This window comes from Carettochelys insculpta, chromosome 6 (assembly GCF_033958435.1).
Source record: "Carettochelys insculpta isolate YL-2023 chromosome 6, ASM3395843v1, whole genome shotgun sequence".
Classification (NCBI taxonomy): Eukaryota; Metazoa; Chordata; order Testudines; family Carettochelyidae; genus Carettochelys; species Carettochelys insculpta.
This window is the reverse complement of record NC_134142.1, coordinates 108,342,871-108,365,600: the sequence shown is the minus strand read 5'-3', so window position 1 is coordinate 108,365,600 and position 22,730 is coordinate 108,342,871. Positions and strand designations below refer to the sequence as shown.

The 22,730-nt window shown below is 42.4% G+C and overlaps 1 protein-coding gene and 1 non-coding gene across 4 annotated transcripts in view; both read right to left on the bottom strand.

Annotated features, from left to right (window-relative positions):
- Positions 1 to 21,085, bottom strand: part of NAP1L4 (nucleosome assembly protein 1 like 4) — a 76,840-nt gene extending 55,755 nt beyond the window's left edge. For all 3 annotated transcript variants that reach the window (XM_074997798.1, XM_074997797.1, XM_074997796.1), the window contains exons 1-6: positions 20,989 to 21,085; positions 11,821 to 11,852; positions 9,176 to 9,237; positions 5,935 to 6,034; positions 4,666 to 4,807; positions 1,601 to 1,687 (exon numbers count right to left, since the gene is read on the bottom strand). In XM_074997798.1, the coding sequence (XP_074853899.1) occupies positions 1,601 to 1,687; positions 4,666 to 4,807; positions 5,935 to 6,034; positions 9,176 to 9,237; positions 11,821 to 11,834 (405 nt within the window). In that variant the 5' untranslated portion in view covers positions 11,835 to 11,852; positions 20,989 to 21,085. The remainder of the gene's footprint in view (positions 1 to 1,600; positions 1,688 to 4,665; positions 4,808 to 5,934; positions 6,035 to 9,175; positions 9,238 to 11,820; positions 11,853 to 20,988) is intronic.
- On the bottom strand, positions 411 to 540 carry LOC142015516 (small nucleolar RNA SNORA54). Its single transcript, XR_012646171.1, has one exon. It is a non-coding gene; the product is annotated as a small nucleolar RNA SNORA54 (small nucleolar RNA).
- Positions 21,086 to 22,730: the final 1,645 nt, after the last annotated feature.

Genomic DNA, 22,730 nt, shown 5'->3' with positions numbered 1-22,730 from the left:
AACACAGTACTGTTTTAAACAAACTACTAAAAAAGCAAAGGAAAAAGCAGCTTTTTCTTCTGCATAATAAAATTTCAAAGCTCTATTACATTGCTGAGGTGTAAACTTTTCAAAGAACTATAAATGTTTTGTAGAGTTACAAATATTACAGTTACAAAACCTCCATTTCCAAGGTGTTCACAGTAGTGATGTAAAATCCCATTTAATGAGTTTACTGGTCTACCATTAAATAGGGGAGTGAGGGCAGCTTGGGAGGCAGGCCCAGCTTCAGTCAGGCTGCACCGATCTCCACCTGCTTGGCCAATAGCTGCCTGCAGCATGCTTTGTATTGGGATAAGACTTGCTTTCTAATACACTGCAGCAAAGTCTGAGATCTGTTTGTCAAATCTGTACTCAGCACTAAAAGCTAATTATGTCCCCCAAAATAAAGAACAGCCAGCCAGTCAGTCAGCCAGCCTTCTATTACTTTGGTGATTTATGTAGCATTGGAATGGAACCCAGTAGCAGAAAGATACTGTTAACAGGTTACGAACAATGCAAACAATAAGGAATAACAGCCATTGAACAGTATTGGTTGATGGCAATATACTGGCGTTAAAGCTCATAAGGTTTATGAAAATTAGTTTCAAATTGAGACTTTCAGGCACGAAGTGATCACCATGATTATCCTGCCTGACTTCATAAACACTATAGGCTATACAACCTTAGCCAGCCACTCCTGTATAGAACTTCGGCTTCTGGATGAGTTTCTGAAGTCCCTGAATCTTCATTTAAAGACAAAAATCCAGAACAGACATACACCTGATAAAATTACTTGTGGTAATTCCAAGCCATCCCCATCTAAACAGCTTGTCTCGATTGCTGGAGACACTGTCTACAATGGCACAAGGCAATCCATGCCTGCTGTTAGTCTTGTAATATCATCCCTCTTCCACAGACTTATGAGATTGTCTTAAAACAAGTTTGGTTTTTTTGCCCTCCCTTAGGAAGGCTACTCCAGTACTTCTAACCACCAGAGGATTGAAACCTTTGTTTAATTTCAAGCCTGGTCCCACTGATGGCCAGTTTACACACATTTGTTCTTGTGCCAATAGCCCTTTGAAACATGGAGAGGACTGACTTAAGCTGAGTCTTAAATATTTTTGATTAAGAGAAAATTAAAAGCAAACTGAATTAGGATTTTTGAAGACTGAAGTATGGGTTTGTCTACATAAACCTTCAGTTCAACGACAAAGTAGAACGTACGCCACACTGGCCAAATATCTGCGTGGACACCACTGACACGCATTGATGGATAACATGTTTTGATCTTGTCCTCTTTGGAAAAAGGACAATAAGAAAGAGCATTAACAAAACGTTACTATAGGTCAGAGTCCAGACAATTAGTCCAAAGCAGGCTAGAATGGGGTACATTCAATTCACATTCAAACTTGCCATGACCTAACTGTTCATATAGACAAGGGCTATAGTTCAGGAAGTTCAGTCCAGGCTTGCACTTATTACATCAGTTGTCTTTGAAATCCTAGATTTCACATAGACTAAAGATAGTCTTTTTCAGATCATCAAATTTCAACCTATGCATTAGCTTGTTTCTACTCACAGCTAGTTTTTCCTCCTCCTCATTTTCACTGTCCCAGTTTGCCTCTGCATCCGTAGGTTCAACTTCACCAACGACAAAGTCCCTTCTCTGCACAAGAGAATTATACATTTAATGGAGGAAAACATTAAAAGCTGCCATTAAAAATTTAGTCCAAACAGCCAGGAGATGCTATAAAAATAGAGTAGACAAAAATTATTGCTTGTGAAACTACAAGATCAATTCTCTTCCACATGACTCCAAGCTTTTTTTTTTTTTATAAAAAGGAAAAAACAGAAAAACAAGTGATTCACTAATAGGATTGATGAGTATAAAGGCAGCAGACAACTTAATGGTTAACAATAAGTTAAACACAAAATGAACAAAGCAGAACCAAATATATTTAAAATGAAAACAAAAAAGTCAATTGTCTATCTTGTCTTACTACAATTTCAAATAGGATTCACTGAATGTCAGCAAAGCACAAAACTTTTAGCTCATTAACTTTGGCTATAAAGGTTGTGAAACACAGTATCAGTCTTCCGACTCTTGCAGAACAGTCAGGGTATATCTGCATGTTAAACCACTACAGCACCACAGCTATAGCGATAACACTTCTATGAAGATACTATCTATGGTGACAAAGGCTTTTCCCCATCAACCCAGCACTCTCTATGTGCTCCTCTACTAACATCATATATGCCATCATGTGCCAACAATGCCCAGATGCTTTGTATATTGGACAGACTTCTAACTCCCTTAGACAAAGGGTTAATGGGCACAAAACAGACATCAAAACACTCCAGATCCACAAACCAGTCAGTCAACATTTTAATGGAATGGGTTAATGACCTAAAGGTATGTGCGTTACTGAAGAAGAATTATTGCACCGTTCTGGAAAGGGAAACAGCCGAGCTGGCTTTTATATTCAAATTCGGCATATTAACACATGGTTTAAATTGTGACGGGAACTCTGAGTCACTATAGGTGCTCATCTGCATACTTGGCTCAATCTAATTCTTGACCTTCCCCCAGACCCCTCCACTCTCCGATTTGCTCACCTTGATTATCTTTTTCTGATTTGTCCTCCTTGCTTACTGTTTTTGGTTCTCTGTGCCTTAAATATTGAGTCTGTTCTGGTCTGGCTATGGTCTGAAGAAGTGGGTCTGTCCCACGAAAGCTCACCTAATAAACTATTTTGCTAGTCTTCAAAGCGCTACTTGACTGCTTTTTGTTTCTTTACAATGGGAGTTAAACCAACCTAACAACTGCACAGCTCAAAGGTGTGAAGTTGTCCTACCCTCAGGTCAGTATGTCACTTCATTTCCTACTACAGGCCAGACATTAGCAGCACTTTTGCTAAAGAGAGTCTTCAAGAGGGGAGTTGAAAGTGTTTTGCATAAAAGAGCCAAATCCTCAGCCGTAGCAGAGAAAAGATAGGAGCCTGCAACAAAGGTATAAGATTCATTTTTCCTGCTAGCTGTGCACCAGACAGGTTCCCCTAATTAACTCTGAAGCACCCTAGTGGCCGAGTTAAAACTGGCAACAACACTGGACACTGAAATGACAGCCAAAGATCAGTGGGGTTAGTGAAGTACCAGCCAGGCTCACTTGGCCAGCTGCAAGGACAGGTGATGCCAAACCAGCATACTATCTCTATCACTGGAAGATTCCCCTACACTAGTGTGAGCCTCCTTAGGCTCTGCCAAGGTTCCGGAATAGAGAAGCTGTTTTCAACCCAAGAATATACCCCCTATTAGAAACTGGAGTGTTTGTAATATTGTCCAGGTTAGGAAATTCAGGGTCACAGGTATCAACTTTGGGAGTTTGCAACAGGCCATAAGTTCTCTGGTCACATTTAAGAGAACATGAAGTTGTAATTATATTGATTATACAGAAAAATACCTTATTCTATAAAGAAAATGAGTTCACATTAACAAAAGATGAAATTGTCTCCAAAGAGTGAGGTATAAGTAACATAGTGAAAGGTCTTAGCTCCACTAGGAAAGGCCCTGTCTTCACACTGAGGAAAGTTTCAGCTGGTTTCTAATTATTGAAAATAAATAAAATCAATTGTGACCTTTGAATATTACCACAGCCTCAATAGTTTTGTTAATGTTCTAATTTTTTTTTTTTAACAAGTTTTTAAAGTGAGGAGGATGGAATCTAGAAAAGTTGCTGAAACGTACTAATAAATCCCAGAGGTCAAGTTTAAGATCTCACACACTACATAATTTCCAGGCATAAACGAAGGTAATTCATGAACCTGACAGACTTTCAAAAATACTGCTTTGTTTTGTTAGCCTGCTGTATTCCTTCACGGGGTTTTGTTAGGTTGTACATATAATGGATAATCAAGAAGTCTGCATCAAGAATGTCTTAGATATGCTATTGCAACTGCTTTAGAATCCTATATGTGGGCAAACTGTCCCTAAGTCTTGGAGTTTTAAACATAGTAGTCCCTCAAGTTACATGAGGGTTGGGTTCCCACACACCCGCGCATAACTCAAGTTTTGCTAAGTTGTGGGGGCAGCTCCTTTCCCCCTGGCCAAATGCACATCGCGGCCAGGGAAGCAGCAGGAGTACCTGGAACTCCTTTTGAAAGGTAAGACCTGGGGTGGGGGCAGTTGCAGAGAGTTTAATTGAGGTTCGGGATGCTGAGGGGGTGGGGTGGGGGGATTTAAGCCAGGGCCACAGGGGACAGGGGGTGGTGTGGGATTTTGAGTTTTGCTTAACTTGTGTTAATTCCAATTAAGCGCAACCCAAAATTATGCATTTCAAGTGCTTACTGTACAATCGGGGAGCAGAAATGAGTGTGTCATACTGCTCTCCAGCAGCTCCCCTCTTCGCAGTTGAAGGTGTAACTAACTTTAGCCTTTATCACTGGAAGCACACTTTTTACAATATGGAACATTTAGAACGTCAGCCCTTCTCTTCTAATCTTACTAGACTGGTAATACAAGCTTCTCTTTAAAATAGCTAGAGGGGAAAAAAAGAAATGAAAAATTCTTTATATTTTATTGTTCTTTATTTACCCCCAAAAGAAGTCAGAGAAAACAGTTTTGAAAACATCTTTATAGTATACCTACCTTATCAAAAAGCGGTTGATAGAGGGCTGCATATTTTCTCTCTAAATCATGAACTTCTTCATAAAATTTAGCTTCTATATGGGCACACTTCACCTGGAGTTGTTTCAAGGCATCAATTCTTCTTTTTACTGCTTTTGGTAAACTAGAAAAAAAACCCAGCTTCTTCACATCTAACAGTCATTGTGCAGTACCGAGATAACCTCTTTAGCCATAGTCAGGTTTGGGTTAGCCATAAACTAATCACCATGCATATGCTTATTCCTCTTTAAATAGGCATTTAAAAGCTTTTCTTATTCATGTTGTCCTTGATACTATTATCTTCCATCCCCTGGATAAACCACCTCCCCTATATTTCAGACAGAAGAACATGCACAAACTTTTACTTAAAAAAAGATGTTAACAGTTATGTCGACTGGTCTGTGGGAAATTGTGTATTTTGTAGGGAAAAACAAGTGTTCATGGGCTGCCCTGCGAAATACATACACTTACAAAAGAACCACCAGGTTCCTAGATAGGAACCAAACCTCCAAAAGCTTCCTTGGACAGATTAGCCTGTTCTTAGTTTCACACAGAAGCTCAAGAAACACTGAGACCTTTATTCAGTATCCAAGTTCTGAATCTAGAGAATTCAAGTCAAGCATGATCGAGTGAGGAAAATAGATTATGACAGAAGCAGAGAAGGGGAACTGAAGTTTGACAAACAAATCTGAGGCTGGGTCTACACAGCAAAGTTATTTCAAAGTAACAGCCATTATTTCAAAATGCCTATCCTAGCATCTACACACTTATTTTGAAATTGGTAAACCTCTTTCTACAAGGAATAATGCCTATTTCAAAATAGTTGTTAAGGCAGGGAATAGAGCCTATTTCAAAATAAGACAAAAGTGCATTCAATGGCTCTATTTTGAAGTAGACTGTGTGTGTAGACACTGTATTGCAAGTGTTATTTTGAAATGCATTGTGTATAGCAGCCTTATTCCAAAAAGCTATTTCAGAATAGCTTGTTTAAAACAAAACTGCTGGGTAGAAAAAACCCGAGAGAAGTTAAACTGAACACTAGAAGTAAGCCACTCTGCTATTAGGATATTTTAGTGTAATAGTTTGTGGAACTGATCTAGAGCAATTTGAGTTATCCTCTGTAGAATTATGCCATTGCACCACCTACTGATACAGCACAACTCCTTACTCTGCCATTTCTATTTTTCTGACTCAACAGTAACTCTGGTCTATTGTCAGTCTTGCTGAAAGTCTGACATGCACTGTACTTACGTTTCAATATAGCTTGAAGGAGTGCGAGATGAATTGTCAAGTCGGTCTTGCAGAGCTGCCAAAACTTGTGGATTTTGCATCACTTGATCTGCTAGCTTTTCTATCAAAATAAAAACGTTAATAGAAATCTGATTATGTTGAAATTATTTAATGTAGCACCAAATTATTGCCAGTTATGCAATATTACTGAACCTCTGAATCATATCTATAATCTCTGCTGTACTGAACTGTTCAACAGCAGCAACTTTGGTTCAGGCCCAAACCAGAAAAAGATAGTGATGGGAAGGAGAAGGCACATATAGAAACCCAGAATCAGAAATGTAACAGCTGAAAGGACTTCAAAAGTCATCATGTTTAGCTCCCTTTGCTGCAGAAGTACCAATAAACTTAGACCATTCCTAACAGGTGTTTATATAACCTGTTTTTAGAAACTTCCAAAAATAGAAATTCCACATCTCCCTCACGAGCCTATTCCAAATTTTAATTTATGCTTACACTTAGTAACTAATTTAGATCTTACTTTGGCAGAATAAGTCATTTACTTTTTATTCTACATTCAGGAATCATGGAGGACAAATCATCATTCTCCCCTTTATAAACATACTTTTAATACACAAATGAGGCTGAATAAACATGCCCAGGCCTGAAGCTCCCCTCAACTTTTCCTCATAAAAGTCAGGTTTTCTAAATCCTTTCGATTTTCTGTTGGTCTCCTACACACCATATACACTTTGATCATGTTTCCTTAGATCTGGCATCCAGAATTGGACACAGTACTGCAGATGGGGACTCACCAGTGCCATGCAGAACAGGGACAAGTACCTTCAACCACATACATGATGTAGTCCAGTTAAACTCCAGAATATATTTTATATACAGTAAACCCTCAAAATGTGCAATTTCGAGTTCTGCTTAACTCGCATTAACACAAATGAGCTCCCTCTGACCCTCGAAATCCTGCTCCCTCTGGCCCTATCTCAACCTCCCCCCTGCCCCTAGTTCAAATCCCCTGTGGCACAGTTTGCCACCTGTGCAAAGCTCCTGCTCACCAGCACCCCTGCCCCGTGTGGGTCCAACTCCACCCCATCCCCACATGGTTCCGGCTCACCCTCAGCGTAGCTCCAGCTCAATTCCATACCCCACCCCCCCAGCCCTAACCCCCCCCAGGCTTAACCGTCCTTGCCCCTTCCCACAGCCCCAACCCACTGCCAAGCTTAACCCTCCCCAACCCCAGGATTTACCTTTCAAAAGGAGCTCCAGGTGCTCCTGCTGCTTCCCTGGCTGCCAAATGTGTGTTCCGCCCGGGAGCAAAAAAAAAAAAAGCCACTCCACCAATTCATGCAAAATTTGATTTATGCAAGGGAGTGCAACCCTCATATAACTAAAGGAACTAGTGCGTGAGTGCGTGCGTAGGTACACGCTTTACAGCTGATTCACATTAGTCATTTTCATTCAATCTGAGATCCACTATAATCCAACATGCTTTTCAGCAAGACCAACACTTTAGTCCCCATTTCATATTTGGGCATTTGAATTTCTCTCCTCCTTAAGTGACGTGCTCTATTCTCACATTATTACATGTACTTTAATTTCATCTACAAGTGTCTGCAATCCCTACTAGGTTGATGTAGTCTGCACATTTTATAAGCATCTCCACTCCATTATCCAAGTCATCAATAAAAATACTGACTAGTTACAGATGCAGAATTGCTCTTTTTTGCATACCCTGACTAGATTTATATTTCCTTTGACATCAAACCACTGATCAGTAAACACCTGAGTATGTTCTATCCACCAGTTTGCTCACCTTGTAGCTATTTCATGTAGACCACATTTTCCTAGTTTGCATATGAGGACATAAGGATACTAAATGCATCTTTTCCAGTTGAGAATAATGGCCAATCTTTGCACTCAAGGGTCACAGAAGCAACAGCGCAGGCTGGATTCATAGTTTTGCCTTAATAGGAAGGGCAACTTTCAGGTCCCCCACCCTCTGGTTGAGCAAATTTTGAATAGGAAGACAGAACTGCTGTGTTATATTTTTGGCCATGCTGTAAACTGTGGCTGTCCTTGAAAAGAGTAGAAAGGTTTCAGTGATGCAGAATGTAGAAGACTGGCTTTTGCGCTTGTCACGGTGCTTGACCATTGCACTGGCCATTTTTCCTTTTGAAACAATTCAAGGTTCTAGTTACAATTTAACAAGCTCTTGACATGGTATGAGACCCAAATACCCTCAAAGACCCTGTTTTCTTGCGTTCCACTGTGGGAGTTCCATTCTATTGCATAGCTCCCAAAGTCAAACTGTGCTATGGGAAGCAGCAGGTGCTCTTAATAGAAAAAAAAAATATATGCTTTTTAACTCGCCCTCTAGTTGCCTATTGAGATTTAATAAGACAGTTTATGGCTTCCAAAATCTTGGAAAGATTCTTGGTTCAACTTAATAGCAGGGATAGGCAAATCTGACAAAGCACTTGTTTTCCTCTGAATAAAAGCTGCATGCATATATATGTTTTGAGCCTATTCTGGTGCTTGGTGCCGGCCCCAATCTATTTGTAAATTTACCAAAAATACCTAAGAAAGAAATTTAATATTGTGATGTCAGTACTGCACCCATATTATGTAATGCCAGAACTGAAGTTGCCTGCACAACCTTAATGCATCTGCACAGATTAAATCTTTCAGCTGAAATCTGGTTTAAAGATTCAGCCCAAATACGTCTCAATAAACAAAGGACATTCTTTAGCAAAAGCACTTCAAGCATATTCAAAATCGCACATAGTAAAGAACTGTCCATTTAAAATGTTACATAATCTTTGAAGATATGCAACTAATTATCTTCAAATGCAAAAGAAACTTGCAAGAGCTATACAAGCCAAGTCTGACATTTCTATTTTATTTAGTTGCAAAAAGCTCTGATGAAAGGTAAGGGTTTTCACTCTTGAACAGAACTAAATCAACTGAGTTGGTCAAAATCCAAACTCCCTTCACTGTTTATGGTACATGGAAAGTTTTGCCCATAAAGAATGAGAGTTATGAGCAACTGGAAAAAGAAACGTTAATTTAGAAACGGCCTCTCAACCCTAACTATTGGTCACTACTACTACTTGAGCCTTTCATAGGCTCAAGTAGACAATTTTGGACATAAATATTAGTGGTTGTAAATAAAAGGATTACAGTGTATAAGAGACAGGAGGCTTGCAACCATCAGCATAACCTTAAGTTACTTGCTCTTCACACTTACCTTTTTTATCACTTGCATGTTTAGCAGCTTCCACAGAATCTGAGGCAGCATCTTCTGCTTTACTAAAAAGCCAACAAAGTTAGATTTACACACCAATGGGTAACACCATCTCAGTATATAAGTATTTGTTACTACAGCTAACTACAAAAATCACTAACATTTATTTTGTATTACACGGAAAATAATTCTATTTTAGAAGTATAATGCCCAGAAGTTTAATAGTTATGCAGCTCCTTGTATTCAGATGGCCAAGACCTGGAAATCAGAGTCTGGATATTAAACTAATTGTTCTGTCTCATGAAAGCAAGGAGCTAAGAAGTCAGTATCCCCTTGCGGGGAAAGGTCTTCAACAACCGAATGACCCTGGGGCTCCATTCATACTCCCGCATCAGAATGATGTTGTAACAAACAGCACTGAGTGTGCCAGGCTTCTCAGATTGTCATCTAAGAGTGGAGTGTGCCAAATTTTTTAAAGGGTGAGTGAAGGAGAAATATGGGTGAACAGAATATACAAAGGCTCTCTGGGCAAGGGAATTAAAACAGACCAGCCAAAAAGACTCATAATAAGAAATTCACAAACCTATTTCAGGAGTTGTTTACTGAAATTTGTCCCTGAATTTTAGGCCATCCAATCAGGGCTTACGTTTGCAGGGAAAAACAATACGAACCCCCTAAAAACCATGTTCCGGGAGATGTGCTGGCTATAAAAACTTCCCCAGCAACATAATTTGGGTTTGAACACACAGTCTCCATGCCCAAAATGCAAAAAGGCATTTGTCACTGGTTCCTTAACTTTCACAGGATAAGCCAAATCTTATTAGAAGGCAATCTTGAAGAGGCCAGTTAGGGCTCTAAGGCAAATAGATTTAAAAAAATCTATCCAGGATGGTGCTTGGTCCTGTTGAGAGCACAGGGGACTGCACTCAACCTCTCTAGGTCTCTTCCAGCTCTATGAGATATATGATTTTGCGAACCATCTTTGCACTCACGTAGACCACCTCCAGACTCAGTCACAAATGCATAACTGTGGCAAATGCAGAAATTCCTTATGCACAAAAGTGATGAAAGGAAAGTACTTTTAGCCATCTTGAATTCAATTTAGCTGCTGTAGGCAAAAAGGGCTCAGGACTATTCAGGAGGTCAGCAAGTGCTCATCAAGCCACTCATAGTTCACAAACCAGAATTTGGGACTCAACTGAGCAAACAATCTCTAAATTCAAATGCAAGAAAACATGTATTTACTATTTCTCGTAAATTCTTTTATTAGACTGTATATTCCTCAGGACTGTGTGCTCATAATGGTCAATACGTAAGGCCCTACTTGAATTTTGTTGGATTATCAAAATATTGTGGCTGAGCTGCAGACCACCTTAGGAAAGTTGCTGAAAAATCAGTGATGACCCTTAGTGTGCCACTATGTTTTCCACTGCTGGCTGTTCAGGGTTCAGAGCTGGCACCCAGGACTCCCCCTGGGAAAACTGTGGTGGAAGGCTCATATTGTGGAAATTGCAAATTCTGCAATATTTCAAGTTAAGTAGGGCTTTGATACACTAGCAGCTGTAAAAAAAAACAAACATGCCAAATGCAGTGTTTTAATTCTCTACTCACACATACTGTATGTTTCTTATTAAATATTCAATAAAGTCACTGATTAGAATTAGAAAAATGTAAACCAGATTTGCCCTAAAGATGGTAAAAGGAGAGCTATTAGGGCAAGTGAATAAAAGCAGAACCTTTGCTGAATCACAAACTTAATTTTGGAACATTAGATTTTGGTAGAAACAGCATCCTTCATGTGCATGCCCGTTATATGCAGCATGTCCAATTCTGTAAAGGATCAAGATAATGACATTCTTTTTCCCCTGAGAAACTTAACACATATGCAATATCTTATTACTACAAAATAGAATAATTACCACAGGGGACTCACCCACCCAACTGAAGGAATGTTGGGATTTTAAAGCAGCATAAAATCCAGAGGAACAAAATACAACATAGGACCACAAAGTACAAATTATCAGAGGGGTAGCCGTGTTAGTCTGGATCTGCAAAAGCAACGAGGGGTCCTGGGGCACCTTATAGACTAACAGAAATGTACGAGCATAAGCTTTCATGGGCAGAGACCCACTTTGTCAGATGCAGGACTTATGCTCATACATTTCTGCTAGTTGAGAAGGTGCCCCAGGACCCCTCGTTGCAAAGTACAAATTATTTCCATTTCCCTGTAAGACTTCAAATTAAGAGAGATTTTAAAAAAAATTAACAGTAAAAGCACTTTTAACATAGTAGAAAAAAAGCTGGAATTTCAGTTTGGTCTTAAAAATAAAACTCTTCCTACTAACAAACTGAAGAGTGCTAGTACCACTAACTTTAGATGAGCGTTTAGATAACATGGGAGTTAGATAATTTTAACATACTTCATTCAAGTCTAGACGATAAACAGTGATTTTACACAATTGTTTGTACAACAACATCTGTAGCTTCGCCAGGTAACAATTCATTTTCCTTTTTTGTGGAGAGGAAGTATGTTCTAGCTAACCCTTTTCAATTTTTGATTACTCAAGTTTCATGAAATAACCACTTAAGATACTGGTGAGTGCAAATCATTTTTGCTTGGAACAGACATTAATAGCATTCTTTCTTACCTGTTATCTGCCATCGGTATCCTTGTATCCCCCTACAAATTAAAATAAAATGCTTAACAGTCAAAATAGTGTTCTCTTATATAAAGAGAACAAGCGCTTGTTGAAAACTTCAAGATACTTGTAATAATAGTTATAGGATCCACCAAGAAACACTAGATATACCAATAGCCATAATCAGGATTTCATGTACTGTACATCTTTCATAGGACTACTGACAGACACCAAGCCTCACATCTGAAAATAACTGTCTTCTAGTCTAGGTGTGGACAAAAATCAGGCCCATAAAACATTTTCCTCCAACCCACTTGGGCCCTCCAGCATAATTTTTTAGAAAAAAAATAAAAACCTTTCAATTGTGACTTAATTGTTTGTAACTGAGAACTCACTACTTCCCTTGGTAAATTTTTCCAGTGATTAGGAAACTCCCCTCATTTAACAAGTACTTTACTTACGAGCACTCACTAAAATGAAGGACACACATACCTACATTTATCCACAAAACGAGTGAGCCTCCTCCACTTATATGAGCCAGCCACGGAGTCCCTGGCTCTGGGGGTGGGGAAACCCGCAGCCCCAGAGCTGGAGCGGAGCCAGCTGCAAGGTCCCTGGCTGGGGAGACCTGCAGCCCTGCGTGGGATCCCTCGCTGGTGTGCAGGGAGAACTTCAGCCCCCTGGCTGGAGAGAAGCCAGCTGCGAGGTCCCTGGCCAGGGAGACCCACAGTTGGCTCTGCTTCGGCTGCAGGGTGCCTGGCTGGGATGGTGGGGAAGAGAGGGAGAAGGCTCTTAGCTTGGTTCCCTCCCCTGATTGCGGCAAGGTGAAATTGACCAGCCATGAGCTAATCAATTTCCAGGTCTCAGAAGCCATGGGGAGACCAGAACCTGCCAGTCCCTGGTTCCCAGCTCCTATGGCTCTGAGAACCAGGAAACTGACCAGCCCTGGTGTTCCTGGCTCCCCTCCCCTTGCAGAAAAAGAAAATTTGAGTTATCACAGGAACAACCCCTGGGTAACTTGAAAGTTTAGAGTCGTGGTTTTCCCCCCCCCCCCACCAGCCTGCCCCACAGACTTCCCCCTCAGCCAGGTTTTGACACCCGTCCCCCCCCGCCCCCAAAGTCCCAAACCTTCCCCAGCAGCCCCAAACCACCCCCAGCCTTAGAGTCCCTTAGCAGCCACAAACCGCCCTCTGCGTTAGACTCCCCCAGCAGCCCCAAACTTTCCCCAATCTTAGACCCCCCTCTCTGCAGCCCTCAACTGCCCAAGCCTTAGACACTCCTCTTCGCCCCCTCCCCCGACAGCCTCTTCACAGGGGCTGCTACACTTGGTAGCTTCCACAGCCCTCCTGCTCCCAGCAGGTAACAGTCTTAAAACCAATTAACTGAAGTGTTAAGGTTTCAGCACCTAGGCATAAGATAACTGCTATCCCTAGTGATAGAGACAGCTGCAGTCTCCAGCAGCTCTCTCTATTGCTAGATATCTGCCTGAGGCAGCTGTGTTAAGAAATCGCAAATGGCTTCTTTAACAGCCATATGCAGCTGGGAACTGCCCAGCTGGTGACCTTTAACAAATCTAATGGGACCCATATTTGGGTCCCAACCCATAGGTTGGGAATCCCTGCTCTACATACACTACATCCTATTTCTGTTGCCAAACAATTCAAATACATCAGGAAAGTACCTAAACTCAACTGGTTTGTGTCAAATCACAAGCACTTGAAATGAATTGGAGACTTTTACATGTATTTTACTGGGAATTTAGTGTCACTCTTATGAGTTTTTGCCTCCAAGCAGAAATCTGGGAACCAACTGTGCTCATATAGCGAGAGATGAGTGTACATTGTTTCCCGAACACTGGCTTTCTGGACAATATGAATAGGAGTTCCATGAAAAAATTTCAATGCTAGTGATATTTTTCTTTCTAAAATAGTAAAGAAATTATATGGATCAAAAATACAAAAGATATTTGAATAGTTTATAGATTGTAGGCATATCAATATTTATTTCATAATAGTTATTATGCAACTCAGGCTGAGACAGATGCAAAAACACTCCCCATTTAAAAAAAAAAGGATCAAATGTTACTTATTTTCCAATCATTTTCTGTAAAAAAAAAATTTAAAAATATTTTCCATACCTACTTTGTTTTGCATTTTTTCCAATAAAAATGTTTTTTTAAAGCTCGAAAGAGGGACAGTCCTTTTCTGAACAATATTGCCCTGTTCTTCTGGACAAATAGACAACACAAGCCTTCTTTCAGCTGTTATGCTGATGTTTTGGTTTGTGTTTGTACTTAAATTTTTAAGCCATAATTACAGGCTTGCTAACCATTCTATCATAAGTTGTTCATTCAGATTTTCTCTTGATTTTTGTTCTTTGTAAAATAAAAAAATCTTAAAAAAAAAAACACTTTTCCTTAACCAACATTTGAGTATTATGTGCAGCAATTTTTTGGTGAGTAACACCTCCTCCCCTGAATCAGCATGCATGCATTCCATTGATATATTCCAACCCCAAAGTGTTCTGTGGCCAAATTAGTTCAGGGAAACACTGGATTAGTAGTTATTCTCACTGTTAAAATTGTGCCTTATCTCCAGTCTGAATTGGTCTAGTTTCAAATTCCAGTCATTGCATACTTTTCCTCAGATTCCAGTGGTCCTTAAACTTCACAGCATCACAACATCCTTCTAACAACAAAAATTACTACATCACCTCAGGCAACAACAACAAACTGAGTTTGCTCAAGCCCAAATGCCCCAGGTGGGAAAGAGAAGTATCCACAACCTAAGCCCAAGAGGTTTGCTTCAGCTGCATGCCTTACCACCCAGAACCAAAGCTCTTGGGCTTTAGTCCTGTGCCCCAACAAATCTAATGCCATCCCTCCCATCCCCATTAACACATGGTCATGACACGCTATGGGCTTCCAGACCACAGTTTGAGAACTGCTATGGTAGATTGAAGAGTCCGTCATTAAATATTTGTGTAGACACACACAGACTACAATCAAGTAACCCCCTTCTTAAGCAAAAACAGTCAAGAGCGTGGTCATTGTTAGACATGTTTTCTAACCATTGAACCATTCTCAGGGCTCTTCTCTGAATTCTCTCCAGTTTATCAAAATCCTTCTTGAAATGATTTGGACCAGATTTGGACATGGTACTCCAGAAGCAGTTGTACCAATGCTAGAAACACATGAAATAACCTCTTTATTCCTATCTGAGAATCACACATCCATGCACCTCGGCAGCCCCAGATGTAGGACTGGCTGGGAGGAAGGAGCAGGGAGCCAGTTGAATACCAGCTTTTTTTAATAAATAAATAAAATAAAATAAACCACCGATTCCCATTCATAATTACATGTGGGGATCTATTAGCCATTCTTCTTCAAATCTGTTTAACGGGTGCATGTTAATTTTATATCATTCTAGTTTTTAAATCAAAAGGAGTTATATGATCCCAAGTCTAACTATATTGAATGGATACTAGTACCTTTATCATCCAAACTTCTAATTTCATTAGAAGATAAACTTTACTTTCCACAAATCTATATTGACTGGCATTACGTTACTCTCCTCTACTTCTTTATTAACTGAGTTTTACATCAGTTGCATCACCATCTTCCCACAGACTGTCAGATTGACTGGCATTATAATTACCTATCCTGTTTATTTCAAATCTGGAACATAAGCTTTAGTCTATTTTTCTACAACTTTCCTGAATTTCAACACTTATTGAAAGGGAACTCTTGAGCTATGTCTACATGACAGCCATATTTCAAAACAGCTATTTTGAAATGGCTACTTTTAAATCAGACAATCACACACAAAGTATTTTGGAAGAGCACCCAGCTTTTTTGAAATAGTATTTCCAGGTCCATAGTGCTATTTTGAAATAGTGCCATTGGAGATTATGACGGCCTATTTCAAAATAGACATTATTCCTCCAGAAATTAGGTTTACCAGAACTGAAATAACATCTGCTATTTCAAATATATTTTAAAATAGTGTGTGTCATTTAGACACTGCAAAAGTTATTTTGAAATAACTGCTGTTATTTTGAGATAACTCAGTTGTGTAGGCAGCCTCTGAGCTCTTCCAGTTAAGTTGTCTCTAAGAGGAACACAGGAATCAAAAACAGCACAACTTTTAAAACAAGTTCTCCCCACAGAGATCACAGAATTGCATGAGATTATCTTTGGTAATACACAAATAATAAAATAATGTCCTGGAATACAAGTATGACAGAGTCAGGTTCTTTTCAAATGCAATTCACACAACCAATTAGAGTGCATTTTGATGAGAAAATGAGGAATAGCATGAATCTGTTTCCTGCCATAATTATTTGCATGATACACAAACTAAGGTTACAATTTTGTAAATTATGCAACTCAAATACTGAGGCTGAGAATCAAGAGAGTTATTTCTTGGGCAATCACACTTTGCAGGATAACTTATGATACTGGTTACCTCAAGCAAGCCATTATCTTCAAATTATACCATTAGTGACAGAATGTTAAAACAAAAACAAACAAACAAACAAACAAAAACAATCCCCACCTCACTACTCCTGGGAAACATGCTGCAAAATCTGCCTGATGAAAACCAGACACCACACAGATTAGTTGAAACAGCACCAAAAATGGTTGGGAAGGGTCTCATTCAATGTAGGCCCAACAACATAGGTGCAGTGCCATAAGGAGTGCATATGCCCTCCCTAATAGGCACAGCATTCAGATAGGCCCTTCAACCTTAACATCAGGAGGCGCCATCACAGAAGAGGGAACGCATTTTTCATTTTTGTTTTTCTTTTTCCTCCATTTCTAGTACTTAGAGTTGCTTGCAAACCAATGCACTGAGGAAGACGCTGTGACTTCCATATTGGGAATAAAATGGTAAAATTAGGCTCTGTCAGGACTGCGCCCCTGAGATAGAAACTACTGATCCCTGAATTAGGGACTGATGGGGAGGTCACACCAAAAATTTGGAAAACAACCAAGGACTATACTCTTCCATCATACTGATGGAGGAGGAGGGGCTTGGGACTCAGGCTGGATGCATAAGGGAGCCTCAAGTAAGGGACTGGGGTGCAGGAAGAGGTGTGGAGTCTAGGAAGGAGTTTGGGTGAGGAGACAGTTGTGATGTAGGGGTTTGGAGTCAGACCTACGACAGGAGGGGATTGAGTCTTGGGGCAGTGGACTTAAGGGAGGTGGTTTGAGATGTGATTTAGGGAAGGAAGGGTTTGTGAGCTAGGGCAGAGGATTGGGATGCAGGGCCTGGGTGCAAGAGGAGGGATATAGAATTTCGCTTATGTGCGGCGGGGATGCAGGGCTTTGGGTTTTGTGGGCAGAGGGTTGTGGGAGGAAGGGTCTGGTGTGACAGAGGCAGCCGCTGGCTGGGAGACTTATCTGGAGAACTCCCTGGCAGCAGCCCTGCAGTGCCCTGAGACAGGCTGTCTGCCTGCTGCAGCCCCACACTGCTCAAACTGCTCACTGGTCCATGAAACTTCTCTGCTCCTGGCACCGAGGGGAAGGAGAGGCTTTGCACACTGCCACCAGCATGTCAACAAAAATCTCTCAGCTTCCATTAGCTGGAACCCAGCCAGTGGGAGCAGATATTTAGCAGCTGGATGCTCTGTTCCTGAAGGAGCCCACAAACCAGCTCCAGCCTGCAGGCCATATCATGCCCACTCCTGCCCTAGCTCTAGAATTGTGAAGCCCAGAATGATCCCATTCTCTGGATGCACTAGGACACAGGTAATGCCTCCACTCTCCCACCTCACCCTGTGGGCTGTAGAAAAGTGAGTGTGGAGACTCCAGCCAATAGGAGGCAGAAGCAGCCTAAAGAGCCAAAGCATATCTTTGGACCTTTGCCCATTTAGAGAACTTTCCATAGTTCTAACTGGACTTGTCCCATCCCTATGTTGGTTGACAGCCCTTCTAATCCCCCATTCTCACAGTCTCTTCGTAAACCTCATGTCACACCTTCCTAATTTCTGACTATCACCTCCCTTCCCTCCTTTTTCCATTTTGCTTACTCTTTCTTAAGCAAATGCACACCCTTAAAAAAAGGCAGCATAATCAACATGCGATGCCAATACTCTTCTTGTGTTATACCCTTTCCTACATGCATGCCTTGTTGAATTAGATCATGAACTCTTTTGTAATGGGACCATCTATTATTCTTCACCCTCTGCTTGGCCCATTGATGCTGCTGTGATTAAGGATGGTAAAGTTTAACTGGTTAACTGTATCATAAATGGATGAAGCTTACCTGTTACGATTAACTGGGTAAGGGCTAGAACAGGTTGATCCAATCCTGTGGAGCTGCAGCTCCATGCTCAGAGTAGCCCCCTTCCACAGTAGCCTGTCTGGAAGTGTGCCTGAGGACGCTGAGAACAGGGGCTGCTGTGGCCTGGCTCAAGTGACCCTGCCTGCACTGTGCTTGGGGTCACCACTGGGATTTCTCTCGCCTGGCTGGACCTCCCCTGCCTCCAGCACGCCCATGCCACACCACTACAGATGGGGGCTGCTCTGGCCATGCTGAAGTGCCCTCATCCAGGGCATTCAGTGGGCAGGGATGTCCCAAGAGGGCTGCAGCAGCCCTGGTCCCCAGTGCACCATTGGCAGGAGGACTCCAGCCTGGCTGAAGCAGTCCCTGTCCATGGCAGGTGGGGCTGCTCCAGCCCACCCAGGCTGGAATGACCTCCTCAGACATCCCTCTCCCCCCTACTGTTCCCTTTTTAACCAGATAAACCTAATGTTTAACCGGTTAACTGATTAAATAAACAGGATTTAACATCCCTGTAATAAGTTTGTTAAATTGATATTCTGAATCTGCATGAGGAAAAAGGACTGAATAATGCCACTCTTCATGGCTAAGATCCTACCAAACTCATTACCATAAAAAAATACATCATGGCCATGAAATCTGGTCTTTTGTATGTTTACTCTAATCAGCAGTTCTCAACCTTTTTGAGACGGCAGCCCATTTTGACAATTCAGTAGGACTTTGTGACCCAAAGTAATTCAAATCTTGGGGTAGGAAACTCCCCCCTGGGATTTTTTTTTTTTTTTAAATAAATCTTGATTTGCTCCCCCCTGCCCCTAGGCTTAAAACCCTAGCAGCCCCAAACCACTCCCCCACCCATAAGTGCCACTGCCACCCTCTGCTGCTCCTCTGCCTCCTCCATACAGCTCCCCCAGCCCTCCTACTCCCTTCCCTGCCCTGATGCATTGAAATGGGACTCAGTTTAGTTGGTTTAATGGCCGAATCCCTCCTGCTGGCTGCTAAACCAATTAAATCAGGTTCCATTTCAGCACAGCAGGGACAGGGAGTCAGAAGAGTGAGTGGTGGCAGCTGTGGGAGCTGCAAATGATTGCTTAAAGAACCACATGCAGCTCAGAGCCACCCAGCCAGCCTGCCTTAGAAAATCTAATGGTGACCCATGTTTGGGAATCCCTGTTCTACATTATATGGATTGTTATGGGGAAGACTGAGGTTTCTCAGATTGAGGGATCACCACAAAGCTGGGTGTTGCATGGGTGCCACAAGATTATTTTATGGGGGAATGATTGTATTGCCACCCTTTGCTCTGGACTACCTGCAGAGATGGGCAACTGTGGTCAGGGCACCCAGCTCTGCAGGCAGTGCCCTGACAGGTGCAGCACAGAAATGTGGCATGACTATAGCCATGCCACCCTTCTGTGCTGCTGCCGGCACAGCTGGGAGGCCAGGGAGTGGCAGTTGATGATTGAGGGCACACCTTTACGGGCAGCAGCACAGAAGTAAGGGTGACAGTATCATACTATGCTTCCTTCTGTACTACTGCTGGCAGAGCCTCTGCCTTCAGAACTGTGCTCCCCACCAGCAACAACCACTTTTCACTTGCCCTGCTCAAAATGCAATGCCACTGCCTGCACCAGTGCAGAATTAAGCATAGCAGTTCCATAACCTCACCACACAATAACCTTGCCACCCCCCATCACAACTCCTTTTTGGCTCAGGACCCTTACATTTACAACACTCTCAACTTCATTATTTCAGCTATTGAAATCTGTAAATTTACAAAACTCAAAATTTTATGACCAGGAAATTGAACAAAACGAACCATTAATTTAGTAAAGCCCTACTCCCAGCTAAGACAAATCAGAGAGAAAAATAACTTCTGTGTCAGACCTGTTATATATAATTATACAGGCAGCAATGAACATATCTTAATTTCCCTAGCAGAGAAACTTCAAAAACAGGAACTGCACAGTAATTCTTAGAGAGGTTCATATGGCCCCTTGGCCTATATTTAAACTTTTAAGGGCCTACTCTTGCCCCACTAGGCAGTAATACAAAGCAACTAGTATAATTTAGCTGTTTGCTTCTTTTCCTGGTGTCTCTATACTTGGTCCTCTGCACTTCCAGGGTGAATGTCACAAACCACCACTCAGTCGTTCTAGGGTATGACATGCGGTTAACTCGCCCCCCCCCGTTCATGTATTTGTCAGTTTTTGTTGCTTTTTTTGAACCTCTGGACTGGAGAGTCTACAAACCTGATGAAGTGGGTCTGTGGAAAGCTCATCACCAAACAAATCATTTTGTTAAAGTGCTACATTGCTGTTGTTTTGTTAGATACTGACTAACCTGGCTAACTCTCTGTCACTATTCAACCTAGAGGGTAATAAGTCTTTTTCGCACTTGTTTAGCACACCTGGGGAGATGCAGCCACGGATAAATGAGGAAGAATACAACTGATCCCCGTCCCCCAGTCCAGTACACCCGGGAAGAGAGGTGAGGTAGAGAGATGAAGAGCGGTGGGAAAGACACAAGCAGGGAAGCAGAGCGGAGGCACGTGGGCCCGGGGACCCGCGCCCCAGACTGACAGTCACTGAGGCGTCTCCCACATCCGCCCCGCGAAGTGTAACTTTTCCGGCCCAGTGAAAGCAGCTGCACACAATGACGCCCGCTCCGGCCTAGACCCGCCCCACTCCAGCGGGGACCCAGGCCTCCCCCGCCACTCGCGGAGCCCCCCCCCAGGCAAGGAGACGCCCCCACCCCCAGGCAAGGAGGCCCCAACCACAAACAGGGCCTCATTCCCAGGCAGAGGGCCTCCCGCACCTCGCACTCCCCGCTGCCCCCCACCCACCTGCAGCCAGGAGAGGACAATGATACAAACCCTACCCAACCTCACCTGCCCGGACCTCGCGTCGCTTCACGCCACCACCAGCGCTCAAGCGCCTCTCAGGGAGACTCACTCGGGCTGCGTCGCCGTCAAAAAAGTCGCTTCTCATTGGACAACACTTAGGCAACCCGCACAGTAAAGCCCAACTCGATTGGTCCACAAGGAGCCACGGCTCCGCACGCGGGCCATGTTGACTATCCGGCGGAGGAGCACTTAGCCAATCAGAGAGCGACGGGCGGCTCAGTGTGTCGGTGGGGAAAGGGTAGGGAGGAGAGCGCGCGGCCGGCGGGCATAAGGGCGGGAGCAGCCTTGGTATTTAAAGGGACAGGAGTGAGGAAAGGGTGGGTGTGCTGTCGAGTGCAGCGCTGCTGCTTGCTGGGAAAGCTCAAGGGCCAGGGCTCACGCGGGGGGGGGGGGGGGAGGGGGGAGATGAGAGAAGCCTGACCCTTGGGGGGGGGCCTAAGAGGAATAAGGCCCCACCTGTTAACCCTCTGAGTAATGTAACAGAGAGGAAGCCGTGCTAGTCTATACACTATCAAAACAAAAAGCAGTCAAGTAGCACTTTAAATGTGCCTTGACCCTGTGTCTTCAGTGGCTGGAAACCGCCCCTCAGAACTGACAGGCTACGACGTGATGTCTGATCTCATCTGCGCAGGGCTTGCTCTGCGGGAGGTGTGAGGAGCTTCCCCTGCCCTTCCCTCCGTAACCTTTATTACTATTTTTGGTTCTCTATGCCTTAAATATTGAGTCTGTTCTGGTATGACTATGGTCTGAAGAAGAGTCTGTGTCCCACAAAAGCTCATCACCTAATAAATTATTGTTAGTCTTTAAAGTGCTACTGGACTGCTTTTTGTTTTCATATGAACCGCCTGGTGCACCTGTTATACCAGTCTGGCATCTGAAGCCTCTTCATAGAATGCTAGGACTGGAAGGGAACTTGAGAGGTCATTGAGTCCTGTTCTTAAATATCTCCAGAGATGGAGATTCCACAACCTCCCTAGACAATTTATTCCAGTGTTTGACCACCCTGACAGTTAGGAACTTTTTCCTAATGTCCAACTTAAACCTCCCTTACTGCAGTTTAAGCCCATTGTTTCTTGTTCTATCCTCAGAGGCCAAGAACAACAAATTTTCTTCCTCCTCTTTATGACACTCTTTTAGATATCTGAAAACCACTATCATGTCCCCCCTTAATCTTTTTTACAAATTAAACAAGCCCAATTCTTTCTTCATAAGTCATGACCTCTAGACCTTTGATCATTCTTGTTGCTCTTTTCTGGACCCTTTACAATTTCTCCATGTCTTTCTTGAAATGTGGCACCCAGAACTGGACACAACATTGCAACTGGGGCCTAACTAGCACAGAGTAGAGCGGAAGAATGAGTTCTCGTGTCTTGTTCATGACACACCTGTTAATGCATCCCAGAATCATGTTTGCTTTTGTTGCAACAGCATCAAAATGTTGACTCATATTTAACTTGTGGTCCACTATAACCCCTAGATCCCTTTCTGCCATCCTCCTTCCTAGACAGTTGCTTCCCCTTCTGTATGTGTGAAACTGATTGTTCCTTCCTAAATGGAGCACTTTGCATTTGTCTTTATTATCCCTTGCTACTGTGCTAGGAAAAATACAGTGATAGAGTGACTGAGTAGGAGCTAGTTACCATGTAACAGCTTCTGAGGTTGAACCTCTTCCTTGTTCCCTGTAATTATTTTCCATCCATGCACAGAATAAATTTTGTTAGCTGCAC